The 19,287-nt window shown below is 43.8% G+C and overlaps 1 protein-coding gene across 2 annotated transcripts in view; it reads left to right on the top strand.

Moving 5' to 3' along the window:
• Positions 1–19,269, top strand: part of LTBP3 (latent transforming growth factor beta binding protein 3) — an 89,529-nt gene extending 70,260 nt beyond the window's left edge. For both annotated transcript variants that reach the window (XM_075281585.1, XM_075281584.1), the window contains exons 20-24: positions 5,139–5,276; positions 7,188–7,343; positions 12,347–12,430; positions 17,610–17,741; positions 18,668–19,269. In XM_075281585.1, the coding sequence (XP_075137686.1) occupies positions 5,139–5,276; positions 7,188–7,343; positions 12,347–12,430; positions 17,610–17,741; positions 18,668–18,819 (662 nt within the window). In that variant the 3' untranslated portion in view covers positions 18,820–19,269. The remainder of the gene's footprint in view (positions 1–5,138; positions 5,277–7,187; positions 7,344–12,346; positions 12,431–17,609; positions 17,742–18,667) is intronic.
• Positions 19,270–19,287: the final 18 nt, after the last annotated feature.

Genomic DNA, 19,287 nt, shown 5'->3' on the forward strand with positions numbered 1-19,287 from the left:
CTTTCACCAGTAGCTCAGGAACATTGGGGTACCTTTTTCAAAAGATTAGCAGCAATGAGTTAAAAACGTGGCCCAGGCATGGAATATGTTGCAGGCTGCCAAGCTACAGAGCCAATCCCAGGTTACGGCCATTATCACACATGACAACATGCCTGGGCCCAGGTGCAGTGGCAAAAACCACATTGCCGTCTCATCGAGGATGGCATGACTCACTTTGTAGGCAGTGTGCTGTCTGGCCCCCAAGCTGATGAGCTTCAGCACGGCCCGCTGACGTCTCCCCACACCAGTGTTGCAGCGTTTCCAGCTCGTAGCTGGGGTCAATTTAACAGCGGAGGAGGGTGGTGTTTCAGCCCTCCTCCCAGGAATGTTGTGTGGGGAGACAAGTCAGGCCACCACATATTGCGACCCGGTCCACGCCTCAACTACATTCAACCACTGTGCCCAAATTGAAAGGTAGCGTCCCTGTCCGCATGCACTTGTCCATTCGTAACTGGTCACATGGAACTTTAGGGCTAAGCGCTGAATTTAGGGACCGCCTCATGTTTGGGGGAAAGTGCTGGTGTGGACGGCACAGTGCGGTGGCGCAGTAGACACTCTGCCCAAAAAGGATTCCACTCTGTCCAGCCGGGATTCCAACATCTCCTGGGCCAGATTTCTTGAGATGAGGCCGTTGAAGCCTTGGGCATGTGGGTGGGTTGCGCTGTACTTTAGCATGAAATGAAAGGCTTGGGAGATGGGGAGTTGCTGGGAAGAGGCGCATGATGGCGCGGGCAAAAGGAGAAATGGCAGGAAAAGGTGAGGATAAGGGTGAACTCCCCAAAGTGTCAGAGGCAGATGTGGAGGTGTCCTGGCTGCTGGTCTGGACTGCAGCTCCAGCCCTGTCAACAGTGGGAGAGGCAGTGGCCGCCAGGCCAAACGACGATTATCCTGCGCTTGCTCTCACCCACTGAGCCCAGGGCTTGCCTTCCAAATGATGGCACCCGCAAGAGGTGGTGAGATTCCTCTCCGCAGATCTCCAAACCATCTTGGACTTGCAAATTGCACTAAATTTGTCATGTAACTGACATGTATATGATGAGTCTATCCATTGTCTGTTCATTTTGGTGAAAGTCAGCCTGTCAGCTGACAGACAGCTGTGCTTGTCAGTGATGATGCCACCGGCTGCTTGTACCCCCAGTTTTTGCTGCTTAGCTTGCCTCCACATCCACACTGCTTTTGCCCCTAGACATCACCCTAGTCCATGCCTTAGCTTGTACCCCCAGTTTTTCCTGCTTAGCTTGCCTCCACATCCACACTGCTTTTGCCCCTAGACATCATCCCTATCCATGCCTCTGCCCCTAGCCATAACTCTGCCACCCCTGGAAACTCATGGTGCAGAAACTTTGGGAGCTGACTTTGAGGAACCCTTGGGTTTTGTAGATGGAACTCCATCAAAGGTCTGTGCAGCTCAAGATATGGTATTGTAGGGTTTCAGCGTGTGTGAATGACAGACAACAGCCTGTGTTTGGACAGATGTAGGCCTTGCTAGAGTGTTTTTAGGCTAGCAGCGACTCCTGTGCACTTGCAAAAGTGGGCGCACAAGCGCCGCATTTTCAACAGTAGCTTCGGTACATTTGGGTATGTTTTAAAAAAACTTTGCACCACTAGGTTAGACGTGGGCCAAACATGGAACGTGTTGGAGGCTGGCAAGCTCCAGAGCCGCTACCAGGTTCCAGCCATTATCACAGGCGTAAAAATGCCAGGCCCCAGGTGTAGCAGGGAAAAAAAAATGCCATCTCAGCCAGGATGGCATCCCTGACCTTGGAGGCACTGTGCTGTCTGTCCCCCAAGCTGATGAGCTTCAGCACCGCCTGCTGACGTCTCCCCACACCAGTGTTTTAGCGTTTGCCGCTAGTAGCTGTGGTGGAGGTTGCAGCGTCGTAGGGTTTCAGTCTACTCCTGCCATGAATTTTGGCCTGGGAGAGGAGATAGGCCACCCCAGTTTGCACCCGGGGAACAGACTCCACCACATTCACCCTGCCTGTCATTAAAGATAAGCACTGCAGCATCCCTGACCACAGGCGCTTGTCCAAGTGTCGGTGGTCAAGTGGACCTTGCAGCAAAGCGCGGAACTAAGGGCCCACCTGATGTTGAGTGACACGTGCTGGTGCAAGGCGGGGACGCCACACCGGGAGAAGTTGAGACGGCTAGGGACGGCATAGTGAGGTGCCACAGTTGCCATCAGGTCCGGGAAGGCGGGAGTTTCAACAAGCCGGAACGCCAACCTCTCCTGGGCCAGCAGTTTAGCGATGTTGGCGTTCTAGGCTTGCGTGGGTGGGTGGTTAGCGGTGTATTTCTGCCGGAGCTCCAATGTCTGAGAGATGGTGGGTTGTTGTAAAGAAGCGCCTGATGGTGCCTTTGATGGTGCAGGAGAAGGAGATAAGACAGAAACAGGGGAGGATGAGGGAGAAGTCAACAAAGTGGCGGAGGCAGATGAAGTGATGTCCTGGCTCGTCCTCTGGAGTGCATCGCCAGCACTGTGAGCAGAGGCAGTGGCATGAACGGCGGGCGACGTTTGTCCTGCCGTTGCTGCCTGCCACTGATTCCATTGCTTGGATTCCAAATGACAGTGCATTGAAGTGGTGGACAGGTTGCTCTTCTCAGGGCCCCTACTCGATTTCGAGAGGCAAATTGTGTAGGCGACACTATATCTGTCCTCGGCGCATTCCTTGAAAAAACTCTACACCTTCAAGAAACGTGCCCTCGATGGGGGAGTTTTTCTGGGCTGGGTACAAAAGGGAACATCTTCGGACATTCCGGGTCTGGCCTGGCTTCGGCAAAGCAGCTGACCTCTGCCTCTGGACATGTCTCTGCCTCTAGCTACCCTTTTTGGTGCTGCACCTGCCTCAACATCCACACTACTTTCCCAGCTTGACATCCGCCTTGTCCAGGTTGGGTCGGTGTCCTCGTCGTCCACCACCTCCTCTTCCAACTCCTGTCTCGCCTCCTCCTCCTGCACAATGCGCATGTCAACTGGCTGCCCTGACAGCAACTGCGTCTCATCGTCGTCGATGAGGGTGGGTTGCTGGTCATCCGCCACCAAATCGACCGGAGATGGAATGGAGGAGACTCTACTGTTTGAGCATCTGGACACAGATACTCGTCTGTTAGGTCCGTGGAATCGCGAAATGGAGGGGCAGGTTGCGGTACAGTCAAAGGAAGGGAGAACAGCTCTGGGGAGCAGGGACAGTTGGGGTTATTGTTCTAGGAAGATTGGGAATTTTGGGTGGAAGGAGGACAAGACTGTTGGGTAAGAGGAGGTAGAGGCTGCCTGGCTGGTGGACAATGTGCTTTAAGCGTTATCCGACAGCCATTGCAAGACCTGTTCCTGGTTCTCGGGCCTACTAATCTTTGTACCATTCAGCCTAGTTAATGTGGAACTTTTGTGCAAAGCGCAGAACTTAGGGCCCACCTGATGTTAAGGGACACACGCTGGTACAAGGCTCAACTCACCCTAAGTGCCAAAAACACTGCTGGTGCAAGGCTCTACTCATGCCAAGGGCCTCAATCTCTGCTGGTAGCTCAGCTTAAGGTCCTGTAACTTTGTTTGGAAGGGCTCATGTTAAGGGCTAGAAAAGTGAATTTTGGAAGGTCTTACCACATCACACACACACACACACTCAAAATGACAGTTAAGGGTGAGGGCTTTTGGAATTCCCATTGCCTATTCCATTTGTGGTTGTCATGGGGAACGTGATTTAAAGGGGTGGTTGTTACTGTTTGTTGAGCTTAAATTGGGGTTTGTGTCCATCCATTTGGGGAGTAAAGAAGGTTTCCAGGTATTTTCCCACTTTGATAGAGGTTTTTTTGAATGTGGAAAGTGTGTAGTTGTTAGGCAGTGATGTTGGGGTAATAGAGGGTCTTTGGTGTGTTAGATGCCCCCAGACATGCTTCCCCTGCTGTCCCAGTGTCATTCCAGAGGTGTTGGCATCATTTCCTGGGGTGTCATAGTGGACTTGGTGACCCTCCAGACACGGATTTGGGTTTCCCCCTTAACGAGTATCTGTTCCCCATAGACTATAATGGGGTTCGAAACCCGTTCAAACACACGAACATTGAGCGGCTGTTCGAATCGAATTTCGAACCTCGAACATTTTAGTGTTCGCTCATCTCTATTACTTACCTCTCCTGGCTCCGGAAGGCTTCAGGCCTACTTGTGTGACGTCCCAGATGTCACGTGGGCTGGGGCTTGCGTTCTTATGCTTTGCAACACAAGCCCCAGCTCAAGTGATGTTTCTTCCATCACAGGAGTGTGCCGGAGCCAAGGAGAGGTAAGTAACAGTGTTTTTTATGTTTGTATCCACCCATGGGTCTCAAATTATTATACTCTGCGTCCTGGGTGGGGAAGTATGTCAAAAGTTCTCCACAGGGCTCCACCATTCCTAGTTACGCCACTGGATACACAGTTAGAGAGGGAAGTCAAGGAGCCAGTCTATCAATAACTGATAGACTTATCAGACACTGATGGACTGGATCCTTGACTTCGCAACATAAAAAGAACAAAGATTTCAGTGAATAAATTACCGACTATACTTATTCCACATACCTATATCTCAATCTTCTCAGCTACTACAGCTGCTCTATATTATGCTGCCAACAGATCACACCATATTTTCATGGAAGTACATTCCCTTTAAATGTAAAATTATGCTTTATTTGGTTTAGGCAAGTCAATAATTTTGTTCCAAACAAAAATTAATAATAATGCTGCTTCTGCCCTTCAGCCGTCCTGGTCATCTTAATATGATTTTCAAGATTTTCTATACTCTAATTGTAATGTCTTAGCTTTAGGTGGTTTTACATGGTCAGTGTTTTGCTTCAGGATTAATAGGTGAAAATCAGAAGTTAAAGCTACAATTAAAAAACTATAATGGAAATATTTGTAACTCTTTCATGTTCTAGAACCACTTCTTATTTTGTCTTATAAATACTGATGCCAAATACTGACCAAACAGTGTAAAAGTGGCCTTAGAACTGCAGGAACTTAGATGTCAATGCTTTAGTTTTCTAGCTTTGTATTCCATCCTGTAATAATTATTAAAATTAATATATTTACAGACTGTATATTGATGCAAACATTTTATTATGTTACCCAATAGATGTAGATGAGTGCGTGGATGAGTCAAACTGCATAAATGGCCAGTGCATTAACACTCGAGGTTCCTTCTACTGCCGCTGTCCTCTTCATATGCAATACCATGCTGAACACAAACGCTGCATGCCCAATCCTGAACTAGGTAAGAATATACTAAACGTTTAATAGTTGTATACCATTGTTTCTCAAACCTATAATCCAGCTACTGCGACAGGTTAAATCCCAAACCACCTTTAAATATATGTGCTTAACTATGTACAATACAATACATACTAATTATAATCTGTTTTTATTTTTATATATCCTTAACCCCTTAACATCACATTAAAGCAGTATGGAGAGGACTTAACCTTTCAGTCATCTTGTCACAATCACAATACTAGTATTGCAGTATACTGTATGGGCAACCAAGTCTCTTAGGAGATCTAAAAATTAAAATAAGTTTTAAAATGATATATGTTTACATCAATACCCTTTCCCTAGATCATATATATAAATAAATCAATAAAAATTTACAAAAATAAATTATGCATTTCTGGTCTGAGGATGCCCAAACTGTAACAATACTGTATAAAAATATTTATTCCATATGGTGAATGACAAAGTGGGAAAAAATGTAAATGCACAAACTATAGTTTTTTCTTCACTTCACCTTCAAAAAGAAATGAAAACAGATCAAACCATCACACATTCCCAGAATAGGTATTAATAAAAATTATAACTTGCCCCACTAAAAGAGAGCACCGTGCAAAGAAATATAAAAATCTTTAACAATTTTTAAAATTTTGTAAAGGTATTGAATATAACAAAGACGATATAAACATTGGTAATGCCATGATTATACTAACCTACAGAATAAGGGTTACATGTAGTTGTTACTGTAAATTGAACACTAGACAAATAAAACTTGTAAGAAAATAGTACATTTTTCCCAGTTTCAACCCACCAAAAACCAACTTTTTTTTCTAACTTATCTTACATTGTAGAGAATATTAAATGATGCCATTATGAAGGATAACTTATCCCATAAAAATAAGCCCTAATACAACTTAAACTATTAGGGTCCATTCACACAGAGGAAAATGGTGAGGAATTTGGTGTGAAATTTTCCATGTGGAAAAAAAAGTCTCCCATTCATTTCAATGGGTTCTGCTAGCTTTTTTTCCCACTAGCAGGGCCAATTTATCATGCCTTGAATGTGATTTCATTTCTATATTTATCTCTATATCTACCGGTACAAGCTCCTACAGCTGGTCTATGACCAGCTACAATATCAATGTATAGAATCTCCCATAAAATAGTGCAAAAAAAAAAAAGATTTAAAAAAATAAAAGTTTGAAATCCCTCCTTTCCCTAGAATACATGCAAAAGTAGAAAATTACTGCGAAACACATACACATTAGGTATCCCTGTATCTGAAAGTGCCCGGTCTACTGAATATAGGGTAACTGCAGTGCTCCTTTTCCGTCGGGAAGGGGTTAATAGGAGCACTGCAGATACCCTATATTCAGCCAGACTGAATTCCAAGTGGGGGAAGAAAAAACCAGTCCTCAAGCTCAGGGAAGGGGCAGACAGACAACCAAAACACCCCCTCCCCTTTCCCAGCACGCAAAAACTCCGACCATTTAAATTTTAAAAATTTTCCAGTATCTGCTGCATTTTTCCCCCTCGGCTTATACTCGAGTCATTAAGTTTTCCCAGTTTTTTGTGGTAAAATTAGGGGCCTCGGCTTATATTCGGGTCGGCTTATACTCGAGTATATACAGTAACCCTAAAAAAGGATTTATTCACACTGCCAATTTGACACTAACTATAGTCTCATATGTACAGGTACAATATGACTGTCTAAATAGAGCCTATGGGGTATAACAAATTTTTTTAACAATGACAAAATAAAGTAACATAAGCTCATTATGCATCATTTACCAAAAGTACTAGATGAATATAACGTGTCTATCAATGTAATCTACAAGTTGAGTATTGTTCTACTAAAACATGTTCTATGTTCATGAATGAAACCCATCTCAGTCTTAAAATAAATTTTCCACTGCAGATCGCACAGAAGCGCTGGACATCTGCTGGATGATACGAGGTACCGATGGAATTTGCTCCCATCAGATGAATGGCCCTCAATTATCGCTGAATGAATGTTGCTGTCGGCAAGGTCAAGGTTGGGGCCCAAGGTGTCTCTCCTGCCCACCCAGGCATGGTAAGAATTTAAAAAAATACACAAAAGAGAAATTTTACAACTGTTTTAGCATAGACCACCCGTTATAGAAGTGACAGAATTTCTCAAAATACTGCAATACGCAAGGTCTATCAGTTCTGCACAACAAACATGGCCACAGAGGAAGCTCGTATACTTCGTAATAGTGAGATCACAGTCATCCATGCAAATAAGCACAGTGCAATGTGCGTTGCACAAGTCTGCAATGGTGGCCAGAAAAAGGGTGAAGAAGCCTCAACTTCAATATCATCATAAGAAGCGTCGGCTCGGGTTTGGAAAAAAGTACGAAAAGTGGACAGTAAAAAATCAGAAACGGCTGATCTGGAGTGATGAGACGAAAGTCAATAGACTGGGCTCTGATGGGTGCAAATAGGTCTGGAAGAAACAAGAGAAAAGGGGTCTAATTGATCGAGAAATTGAGGGAACTGTCGAGTTTGGTGGAGGAAGCTTGATCATATGAGGTTGGTCACAGCCAAAGGCATTGGATACTTGACCAGGATTGATGGTGATCTCAATGCTTTGATATATGTGAGTATCCTACAAAATGAGTTACTTCGTACACTCGAGTACTATTGGTATGAAAAGGATGGCACAGTGTTTCAACAGGACAATGAACTGAAGCATACATCGAGATTAGCGAAGAAATAGTTCAATGAGAATGAAGTAGAGGTGCTGGATTGACCTTAACCCAATCGAACACTTGTAGACAGGATTAAAGAAAAAGCTGTATTTGTACCCAAGTGAGTTGACCAGTATGCATTAACATTAGGAGACCTGGAATCAAGTTTCAGTCGAGACATGTTTTAATCTGATCAAGAGCATGCCCAGAAAGATTCAGGCAGTCTTGAAAGCCAAAGGTGGATTTACAAAATACTAACAAAATAATAAAAATTAAAATGTAGAATTTTAGGAGCAAAACACTGCAGTAACACTGCAGTTTCATGATTTCGCCTCAAAATCTGCCTCCATACAATGGTGGTCTATGGAGACTTTTTTTCTACTAACAGTTTTTTGCTGCTAGCAGAAAAAAAGAAGCAACATGACCTTTCTTCAGGTGGATTCCGCCTGAGGAAAGCAATAGAAGTGAATGGGAGGCGAAAAACGTGTAGCGACTGAAAACACCTAGCGTTTTTTTTTACAGTTCATTCACTTTAGGAGAGGGGAAAACCGCTCCAAAAACGCCTGAAGGTCAAAAAACAGCTTCCTAATTAGGAAGCAGGTTTTTTTCGGGACCAAAATAAGCCAGGCGGTTTTTACGTGTGAACAAGCCCTAAGTTTGCCAAGATGATTGTCTATAAAATGATGGTAGTCTCACATGAGATGTGAGATATGGGGCATGAAAGTCAAAAGTTCAAAACATTGTTACCCTTTTACTCATCAGGGTACATACTAGGAATCCACACATCTGAAAAATGCCTTAACTATAGACATACCAAAATATTTATGCAATACGGTGAACCACCATTTATTCACCATTTTATTCACTATTTCACTCCTTAAAACAAAAAGCTGTATTGATGTTGCCTAGTGGTAGTTAATCTACCTTTGATAGGCTGAATGTCGAGCTGGTGGTTCCAGATCAATAACGGTAGAGAGGAATGAGGTAGGGAAGGGGGGGGAGAAGAAAAAATTACTACTAGATCTTGATCTATTTAGTCTTTCAGCAATAATTCAGCTTTCTTAAGGTTTTATTGATTGTGTTTTATCCTCTACTTTGCATTGTATGGTGTTGCATGTGGATTTATAATTAGAGATGAGCGAACAGTGTTCTATCGAACACATGTTCGATCGGATATCAGGGTGTTCGCCATGTTCGAATCGAATCGAACACCGCGTGGTAAAGTGCGCCAAAATTCGATTCCCCTCCCACCTTCCCTGGCGCCTTTTTTGCACCAATAACAGCGCAGGGGAGGTGGGACAGGAACTACGACACTGGGGGCATTGAAAAAAATTGGAAAAAGTCATTGGCTGCCGAAATCAGGTGACCTCCATTTTAGACGAATAGTGGATTTCAAATCCGGGTCATATGAGAATGTGAACTTTGTGACTATGAGACAGGGATAGCTGTACAGGCAGGGATAGCTAGGGATAACCTTTATTTAGGGGGGAATGTTATTAAAAATAACTTTTTGGGGCTCTATCGGGTGTGTAATTGTGATTTTTGTGAGATAAACTTTTTCCCATAGGGATGCATTGGCCAGCGCTGATTGGCCGAATTCCGTACTCTGGCCAATCAGTGCTGGCCAATGCATTCTATTAGCTTGATGAAGCAGAGTGTGCACAAGGGTTCAAGCGCACCCTCGGCTCTGATGTAGCAGAGCTGAGGCTGCACAAGGGTTCAAGCGCACCCTCGGCTCTGATGTAGGAGAGCCGAGGGTGCACTTGAACCCTTGTGCACCCTCGGCTCTGCTACATCAGAGCCGAGGGTGCGCTTGAACCCTTGTGCACACTCTGCTTCATCAAGCTAATAGAATGCATTGGCCAGCGCTGATTGGCCAATGCATTCTATTAGCCCGATGAAGTAGAGCTGAATGTGTGTGCTAAGCACACACATTCAGCTCTACTTCATCGGGCTAATAGAATGCATTGGCCAGCGCTGATTGGCCAGAGTACGGAATTCGGCCAATCAGCGCTGGCTCTGCTGGAGGAGGCGGAGTCTAAGATCGCTCCACACCAGTCTCCATTCAGGTCCGACCTTAGACTCCGCCTCCTCCAGCAGAGCCAGCGCTGATTGGCCGAATTCCGTACTCTGGCCAATCAGCACTGGCTAATGCATTGTATTGGCATGATGAAGCAGTGCTGAATGTGTGCATTCATGCTAATGCTTAACACACACATTCAGCTCTACTTCATCGGGCTAATAGAATGCATTGGCCAATCAGCGCTGGCCAATGCATTCTATTAGCGTGAACTGAGTTTGCACAGGGGTTCTAGTGCACCCTCGGCTCTGCTACATCAGATTGCTACATCTGATGTAGCAGTGCCGAGTGTGCATCAGATGTGTAGTTGAGCAAAACTGACTCAGCACTGCTAAGTCTCTGCATTCGCATAGGAATGCATTGGCCAGCCTTCGGCCAATCAGCGCTGGCTCTGCCGGAGGAGGCGGAGTCTAAGGTCGGACCTGAATGGAGACTGGTGTGGAGCGATCTTAGACTCCGCCTCCTCCAGCAGAGCCAGCGCTGATTGGTCGAGTTCCGTACTCTGGCCAATCAGCACTGGCCAATGCATTTCTATGGGGAAAAGTTAGCTTGCGAAAATCGCAAACTGACAGGGATTTCCATGAAATAAAGTGACTTTTATGCCCCCAGACATGCTTCCCCTGCTGTCCCAGTGTCATTCCAGGGTGTTGGTATCATTTCCTGGGGTGTCATAGTGGACTTGGTGACCCTCCAGACACGAATTTGGGTTTCCCCCTTAACGAGTATCTGTTCCCCATAGACTATAATGGGGTTCGAAACCCATTCGAACACTCGAACAGTGAGCGGCTGTTCGAATCGAATTTCGAACCTCGAACATTTTAGTGTTCGCTCATCTCTATTTATAATCTATGATATTTTAAACATATGCATAACATTATGAATCCAATAAGTGGTTAATAAGGACTTTTCAATGGTGGCATTTGTTTTTTCGGTACCCTCTTGATGCATTGTCCCTGTGGATACCAGGGGTTATTGCTCTTTAGCCTGGTGCTCTTGACAGGTGAGCAGCCACATCTCTCTGTTATTCTGCTGAGCACATTATAAAAGTTCACTGAACACTGTAGAAATAAAACTCAACAAACTATGGCAAAATTGCCTTTTTTCCCAGTTCACCTCGCAAATAATTTTTAATTCTTTTGAATAGATTATATGCTACATTAAATTGTGACATTAAAAATACAACATACCACACAAAAAAACAGACCCTCATTTTGCGATGTCAATCGAAAAATGAAAGATATGGCTCTTGAAATGCCAGAACAAAAAAAAAAAAAAACCTAAAATTGAAAACTGCCAGGAACAAGTACCATTTAAACCCCCCACAGCATGGGATCTGTCTATAACAATATAAAACAGACAGGAACAATATGAAAGCCAACAGAAGGTCAGATGCATTTTGCCAGATATTTTTTTTTATCACAAATTACGTTTCTCTTGCTGTTTGTTACTTATATTCTTATTCTTGACTTCTGGGTTACCCTTTGACTATTCTCTTGGATTTTGATTCATTACTGCATTGCTTGACTGTTACCGGACTCTTGGCTAGCTGACCTTCCTTTGTTGTGGTTTGTTTTGTCTGCGATCTGTGTTGTCACATATATATTGGAAGGGCTTGTCAACCAGTTGTTGCCTATTGTTTAGGAGAGGATCGGCAAGCAGGAAGCAATTCCCTTAGGCTAAGTTCACATGGAGATTTTTTGGTCAGGATTTTGAGCCCATATCTGGCTCCTGGAAAAAAGCGAGAAACTCATTCTTCAGGCTGTTTCGCCTCGCGATTCTGCCTGAAGACACTCCCTCTTCTGGACTAGGCCCATTCATTGGGCCTAATCCGGAGCAGAGTGTGTGGCTGGATGCCAGTGCAGTGCACCGGCTTTCAGTCGCGGCTACTCGGTTTTTGGTCCGGAACCTGAGCTAGAATCCGCCTCAGGTTCCGGACCAAAAGCCCCGTATGAACTTACCCTTACAGCTTGTTGTAGCTTTGCAGTGACTTACACTTCAGTTTTAATTGTTAAAAAAAATCTAAAAAAATTAGTTGTCTCTAAACTGTGTGTAGGAATAAAACCTTTTTTTTTATAAGGGGAAGTTGTGAAGTTCTCAATTTATTTGTTGTTATTGTTATTTCATAGAGAAGGTAAGTACTAAAACAGAAAGGTCATGAGTGGGTGACAGGCTCTCTTTAAATCCTCTAATCCATCATAAAACTAGATTTCATGCTGCATTAAATTATGTCTGATCATAAGATGTGAAAATCATATTTCGTTCTTCATTGTCTTTATTTGCTTTCAGCTCTGGCCTGCTCAGTTTCTCACAGTGGGGCAAATTCATTCTGGGAGTTCAGTGCACATCATGTCAAAAGAAAGTCGCGCAGAGGTATTACATCAATTTTTCCTGGTTTATTATTAGTGGCTTTTACGTTATTTATTTAGAATACAGAAACAATAAAAATATGCATGACAACCAAACTGCTCTATTTGATGTAACCTTCGGACACTCCTCTTAATAGTGACTACAGTTTAATCATACGGTACTACTATGTTTTTGCCTTTTGTATCTAAACACAGGCAAATTCAATGCCGATCAAATTGTTAAAGAGGACCTTTCACCATATCTGGGCACAGGCAGTGTTATATACTGCCAGAAAGCTGACAGTGCGCTGAATTCCCGGTACCGTAGCGCTTTACAGTCAGAAGGGCGTTTCTGACCATTAGCCAGAGACGTCCTTCTGCCTCGCGGCGCCAATCGCGCTGTGCTGTGGAGCCGGGAGGAACTCCCCCCTCCCTCCCTGATAATACTCGTCTATGGACGAGCTGTGTGAGCAGAGGGAGGGGGCGTTCCTCCCCGCTCCACAGCACAGCGCGATAGGCGCCGCAAGACAGAAGGACGTTCCTGGCTAATGGTCAGAAACGCCCTTCTGACCATAGAAGAGCTACGGTACCGGCACCGTAAGCTCTTTACACCGGGCACAGATCGGGAAAGCCGACAGTGCGCTGAACTCAGCTCACTGTCAGCTTTCTGGCAGTATATAACACTGCATGTGCCCAGATATGGTGAAAGGTCCTCTTTAATATATCTATTTATCAGAGTTGAATATCCAATTCATAGACATATAATAGATTTACTACGCAACATTCTAGTATCCTGCAGTCACCACTAGTGGGAACTTTGGGATTTACTGCATACTGTTGTATACATAACCAGGTTGGAAGTCAGCAGTCCAATGATCTGTTTAAGTCTACATTCACATTTGCACCACACAGATCTGTCAGAAATAACTGGACAAATAATTGTCACAAGCCTATCTTTTTCGTCCGGTAATATCAGTTAAAACAACCCACACCCGACGGACCTCATTATAGTAAATGGAGTCCCTTGGGCTCTGTTCGTGCCTGTTTTTGCTTTTTTCTGAAGAACAGAAATAAAAATGCAAATTTGAACGCAGATTTATTTCGCTTCCAGTTTATTTCATGCAAGAACATTTTTTTCATACTAGCATTAAAGAGGACCTTTCATCAGATCTGGGCAAATACAGTTTTATATACTGCTGGAAAGCTGACAGTGCGCTGAAATCAGCGCACTGTCTACTTTCCCAATCTGTGCCCGGTGTAAAGCGCTAGCGGTCCCGGTACCGTAGCGCTTTACAGTCAGAAGGGCGTTTCTGACACTTAGCCAGGGACGCCCTTCTGCCCAGCAGCGCCTATCGCATTGTACTGTGGAGCGGGGAGGAACGCCCCCCCCCCCTCCTGATAATACTGGTCTATGGACGAGCACTGTGAGCAGAGGGAGGGGGCGTTCCTCCCCGCTCACACAGTACAGCGCGATAGGCGCTGCTGGGCAGAAGGGTGTCCCTGGCTAAGTGTCAGAAACGCCCTTCTGACCGTAAAGCGCTACGGTACCAGGACCGCTAGCGCTTTACACCGGGCACAGATCGGAAAAGCCGATAGTGCACTGAATTCAGCGCACTGTCAGCTTTCCTGCAGTATATAAAACTGCATGTGCCCGATCTGATGAAAGGTCCTCTTTAAATTATCTACTGAGATGTGTAATATTAAAAATATTCCATAGATAGTAATCATTATGGGACTGTATATACATACAGTCCTATGAAAAAGTTTGGGCACCCCTATTAATCTTAATCATTTTTAGTTCTAAATATTTTGGAGTTTGCAGCAGCCATTTCAGTTTAATATATCTAATAACTGATGGACACAGTAATATTTCAGGATTGAAATGAGGTTTATTGTACTAACAGAAAATGTGCAATATGCATTAAACCAAAATTTGACCAGTGCAAAAGTATGGGCACCTCAACAGAAAAGTGACATTAATATTTAGTAGATCCTGCTTTTGCAAAGATAACAGCCTCTAGTCGCTTCCTGTAGCTTTTAATCAGTTCCTGGATCCTGGATGAAGGGATTTTGGACCATTCCTCTTTACAAAACAATTCAAGTTCAGTTAAGTCTGATGGTCGCCGAGCATGGACAGCCCACTCTCAAATGATCTGAAAACAAAGATTGTTCAACATAGTTGTTCAGGGGAAGGATACAAAACGTTGTCTCAGAGATTTAACCTGTCAGTTTCCACTGTGAGGAACATAGTAAGGAAATGGAAGAGCACAGGGACAGTTCTTGTTAAGCCCAGAAGTGGCAGGCCAAGAAAAATATCAGAAAGGCAGAGAAGAAGAATAGTGAGAAGAGTCAAGGACAATCCACAGACCACCTCCAAAGAGCTGCAGCATCATCTTGCTGCAGATTGTGTCACTGTGCATCGGTCAACAATACAGCGCACTTTGCACAAGGAGAAGCTGTATGGGAGAGTGATGAGAAAGAAGCCGTTTCTGCAAACACGCCACAAACAGAGTCGCCTGAGGTATGCAAAAGCACATTTGGACAAGCCAGCTTCATTTTGGAAGAAGGTCCTGTGGACTGATGAAACAAAGATTGAGTTGTTTGGTCATACAAAAAGATGTTATGCATGGTGTCCAAAAAAAACAGCATTCCAAGAAAAACACTTGCTATCCACTGTAAAATTTGGTGGAGGTTCCATCATGCTTTGGGGCTTTATGGCCAATGCCGGCACCGGGAATCTTGTTAAAGTTGAGGGTCGCATGGATTCCACTCAGTATCAGCAGATTCCTGAGAATAATGTTCAAGAATCAGTGACGAAGTTGAAGTTACGCCGGGGATGGATATTTCAGCAAGACAATGATCCAAAACACCGCTCCACATCGACTCAGGCATTCATGCAGAGGAACAATTACAATGTTCTGGAATGGCCATCCCAGTCCCCAGACCTGAATATCATTGAACATCTGTGGGATGATTTGAAGCGGGCTGTCCATGCTCGGCGACCATCTAACTTAACTGAACTTGAATTGTTTGTCCAAAATACCTTTATCCAGGATCCAGGAACTGATTAAAAGCTACAGGAAGCGACTAGAGGCTGTTATCTTTGCAAAAGGAGGATCTACTAAATATTAATGTCACTTTTCTGTTGAGGTGCCCATACTTTTGCACCAGTCAAATTTTGGTTTAATGCATATTGCACATTTTCTGTTAGTACAATAAACCTCATTTCAATCCAGAAATATTACTGTGTCCATCAGTTATTAGATAGATCAAACTGAAATGGCTGCTGCAAACACCAAAATATTTAGAACTAAAAATGATTAAGATTAATAGGGGTGCCCAAACTTTTTCATAGGACTGTATCACACAATGTCTAATAGTATCCTACATTATATTAAGGTAGCATCTGGATGTTGGATGGGTTAAAGCCACACAATCACTGTGGCTCTACAATTAAATACACAGTCCAGTCACATTGATGTGACCACCTGTCAAAATCCAGAATAACCACCTTTCACAGAGCGGACCGCAGCGAGACGTGCAGGAAGAGAGGGGATGTTGTGATGATGGTCACTGGGATGTTGAGCCATGCTGACTTCAGTGCCGTGGCCAGCTGCGCTAGGTTACGCAGTTGAGCATCCATGGCGCGAACAACCCGATCGAGGTGGTCCCACAGATTCTCGATTGGGTTCAAGTGCAGGGAATTTACTGGCCAAGGGAGTATGGTAAACTCATCCTGGTGCTCCTCCAACCACGCATGTACACTGCGAGCTTTATGACATGTCGCATTGTCCTGCTGGTAGACGCCATCATCCTGAGAAAAAACAATTCGCATGTAGGGGTGAACATGGCCCGCAAGGATAGATGCATACTTGTGTTGATCCATCATGCCTTCCACAATGATGAGTGCACCCAGATGGCTGATGACACGTGCCTTCTGCGATTGGTTATTTAACATTGACGTCAAAAGTAGGCGCTGGTCACATTAATGTGACTGGTCTGTGTACTATAGGGTCATTGAGCTTGACCTGGCACCATTATAATGCATTTAGAAGAACTGTATATGAGGGTGTTTAAAACAGTCACATCTAGATAAATCACAGCTGGAACCAGTACAGTAGTTTTAGGAGAGCAAAAGCAGTCATTCAAACTTAATATTTTAATATTATATTCTTACAGTTTACTTATGTGTATGCAATTTAAAAACAACCTTTCACCACTTCTACCAATTCTAGTTCTTAGTATCTGTGAATAGGCTCTGCATCACAGTTGGAATTTTTTCTCTAGCTTACACCGTTTGCAAGCAATAAGAGCAGGTCTGTTTGACGCCTGCTGTTCTTTTCAGCTCTGTAATATCAGAAGGGCAGTGATAGAATAATGTCTCATTGTGGCCCTCCATGCAGTATAATGTTTCACAGTGGCCCCTCCACACAGTATCATGTGGCCCATACATAGGGTTCTTGATACAAATTTTCCAAAAATCTTGGATTCAGCCAAACACATTTTTGGAGTTCGCCTATTATGCTCTGGGGTCTCTTCAGAGTATTATGCTTATGTGTCCTTCATTCAGGAGGCCTGAAGACGATGGAGACCTGCATGCCAGAGCCAAGGGGAGATGAGTAACACTGTTTGTTATGTATACTCACCTCCCCTGGGTCTCGGTTTATTATATTCTGGGGCCTGAGTATGATAATAGCAATTTGGTACAGACGTATATGAAAACTGCTGGGTGAATTGCTTAAATATTCACAAGAACTAATTCATGAGGTTCATGCAACAAATACCTCCAGTAGACTCGAGTGCCCCACCAAAGTAATAAACTGTATGGGCACAGTTGATTACAAGTTTGTATTATAATGGGGTAAATGGGCAAGGCTCCCTTGCAGCCTCAGGCCCCAGGCAACCACACATTTCACTCTCATTATAATCCCCATCTGCACGTACATAAATATTGGGAGGGGTTAAAATGCTTAAACTTGAGATAAATTATATTTGTATTTTTTCGTTTATGTAAATTTGGCTGAATAAAAATTAATATTTACATTCAAACATATCAATAAAACAGGGTTTGTTTGGTTTTTTTTTTACAATTTTCAATTATACCTATACTATCCCTTATACTTCCTCCTATTATTTTTCCCACAGCATTACTGGCAGTTTTACTTCTTAGTTTTATAATACAATTTTTACTTCTTTTCCCTTAGATGGTGAGAGCTCAGAGGAGCTGTCTGAAGAGTGTCATTGTGTCAATGGCCGTTGTGTGAAAGGTCCTCATGGTGTCACATGTGAGTGCCAGAGTGGCTTCCAATTGGACATCACTAGAACACGCTGCAATGGTGAGCCAAATTGTTGGTAAATAAATGTATGTGTTGTTTAGGGCTTTGACATTACAAGTATCGGCGTCCACCACCGGGGCGCCGAGAACTGCGGTTTTCACCGCAATTCATCTTTTTTTGTTTTTGGGGATTAGAATCAACCTGAATATCAGATAACGCTCCTGATGAACCCAGGGTGCCGCTGTGGCCCTGAGGGAAACGCGTTGAGGGACTTATATTGACCTTATAGATAAGGCAAGCGGCTGGAGATAGGCTTGGTTACATCTAAGGCCTCTGAGCAACGTGTTAGTATCAGAGAGCAGCTACACAGGTTGCAACTCTGTTATATTAGGTTGGGGTGTGATTCAATGGTGTGTGAACATCTACATAGCATTAGATGAATGTGCATTCCGGCTTAGTGAGTTGCATCTGATGGATATTAGCGATCACTGATTCATCTTTTGCCGCCTATATATCAGCCAGTATTCAGGGTCAGTGTGTTGTTAAAGGGAATTGGGGGCTATATCAATGCAACCTCTTCCTTCTACCCCTGTCTAAGAAATATAACAAAGTACATTCACTCGTAGGTGCAATTAGGGCTCGTGGCTAGCTACACCTTAGACCAGGGGTAGGGAACGTACGGCTCTCCAGCTGTTGCAAAACTACAACTCCCAGCATGCATACTTGCTCTGCTGTGCTTGGAAATCCCATGGAAGTGAATGGAGCATGATGGGAGTTGTAGTTTCACAGCAGCTGGAGAGCCGAAGGTTCCCTATCCCTGCCTTAGACCATGGAATTATGTGATTTTGATGCATTCCATGATATACATGTACATACTTTCATATGAAGTTTGACTGCTATGAAACATAACAGAGATACGTTAATTATCTGAAACGTGATAACTAATTTGTCATAGTAATCATCTTGAATTTTGCTTGGTTTGATAGATCTGGATGAATGTAGACAAAAGAATCCAAGAGGAGCTCTCTGCAAAAACAGCCGTTGTATAAACACAATGGGGTCATTCCGATGTGTGTGTAAAGCGGGATACACAAGATCTCGCCATCCTCACATATGTGTGCCACAGAGGAAAAGATAGCATGGTCTCCACAGTCATTACTGTCATGCAAGCAGTCAGTACTGATGTGTCTCAACAAAGTAAAGACTTCATGGAAAGCCATCATGGAAAGAGAGATATGATGTAAATTAAAGTGATGAAAGTCATTGTGGTAAATCTTTATCTAGCGGTCAACTAGTTTAACTGACTCATATTATCTGAATATTTATGAAAAGGGAACCTATATACTTCCCTTTTGTACAGGTTTAATGCTCTCCACCTGTATCAAAGCAGTAGATACTAGAGATGAGCGAACAGTAAAATGTTCGAGGTTCGATATTCGTTTTGAGTAGCCCCTCAATATTCGACTACTCGAATCGAATATCGAATCCTATTATAGTCTATGGGGGGAAAATGCTCGTTTCAGGGGTAGGAAACATTCGATCAAATTATACTTACCAAGTCCACGAGTGAGAGTCGGGCTGGATCCTCCGAGAAGTCTTCTCCTTG

This window comes from Leptodactylus fuscus, chromosome 7, assembly GCF_031893055.1.
Source record: "Leptodactylus fuscus isolate aLepFus1 chromosome 7, aLepFus1.hap2, whole genome shotgun sequence".
In the NCBI taxonomy this organism is placed as follows: Eukaryota; Metazoa; Chordata; class Amphibia; order Anura; family Leptodactylidae; genus Leptodactylus; species Leptodactylus fuscus.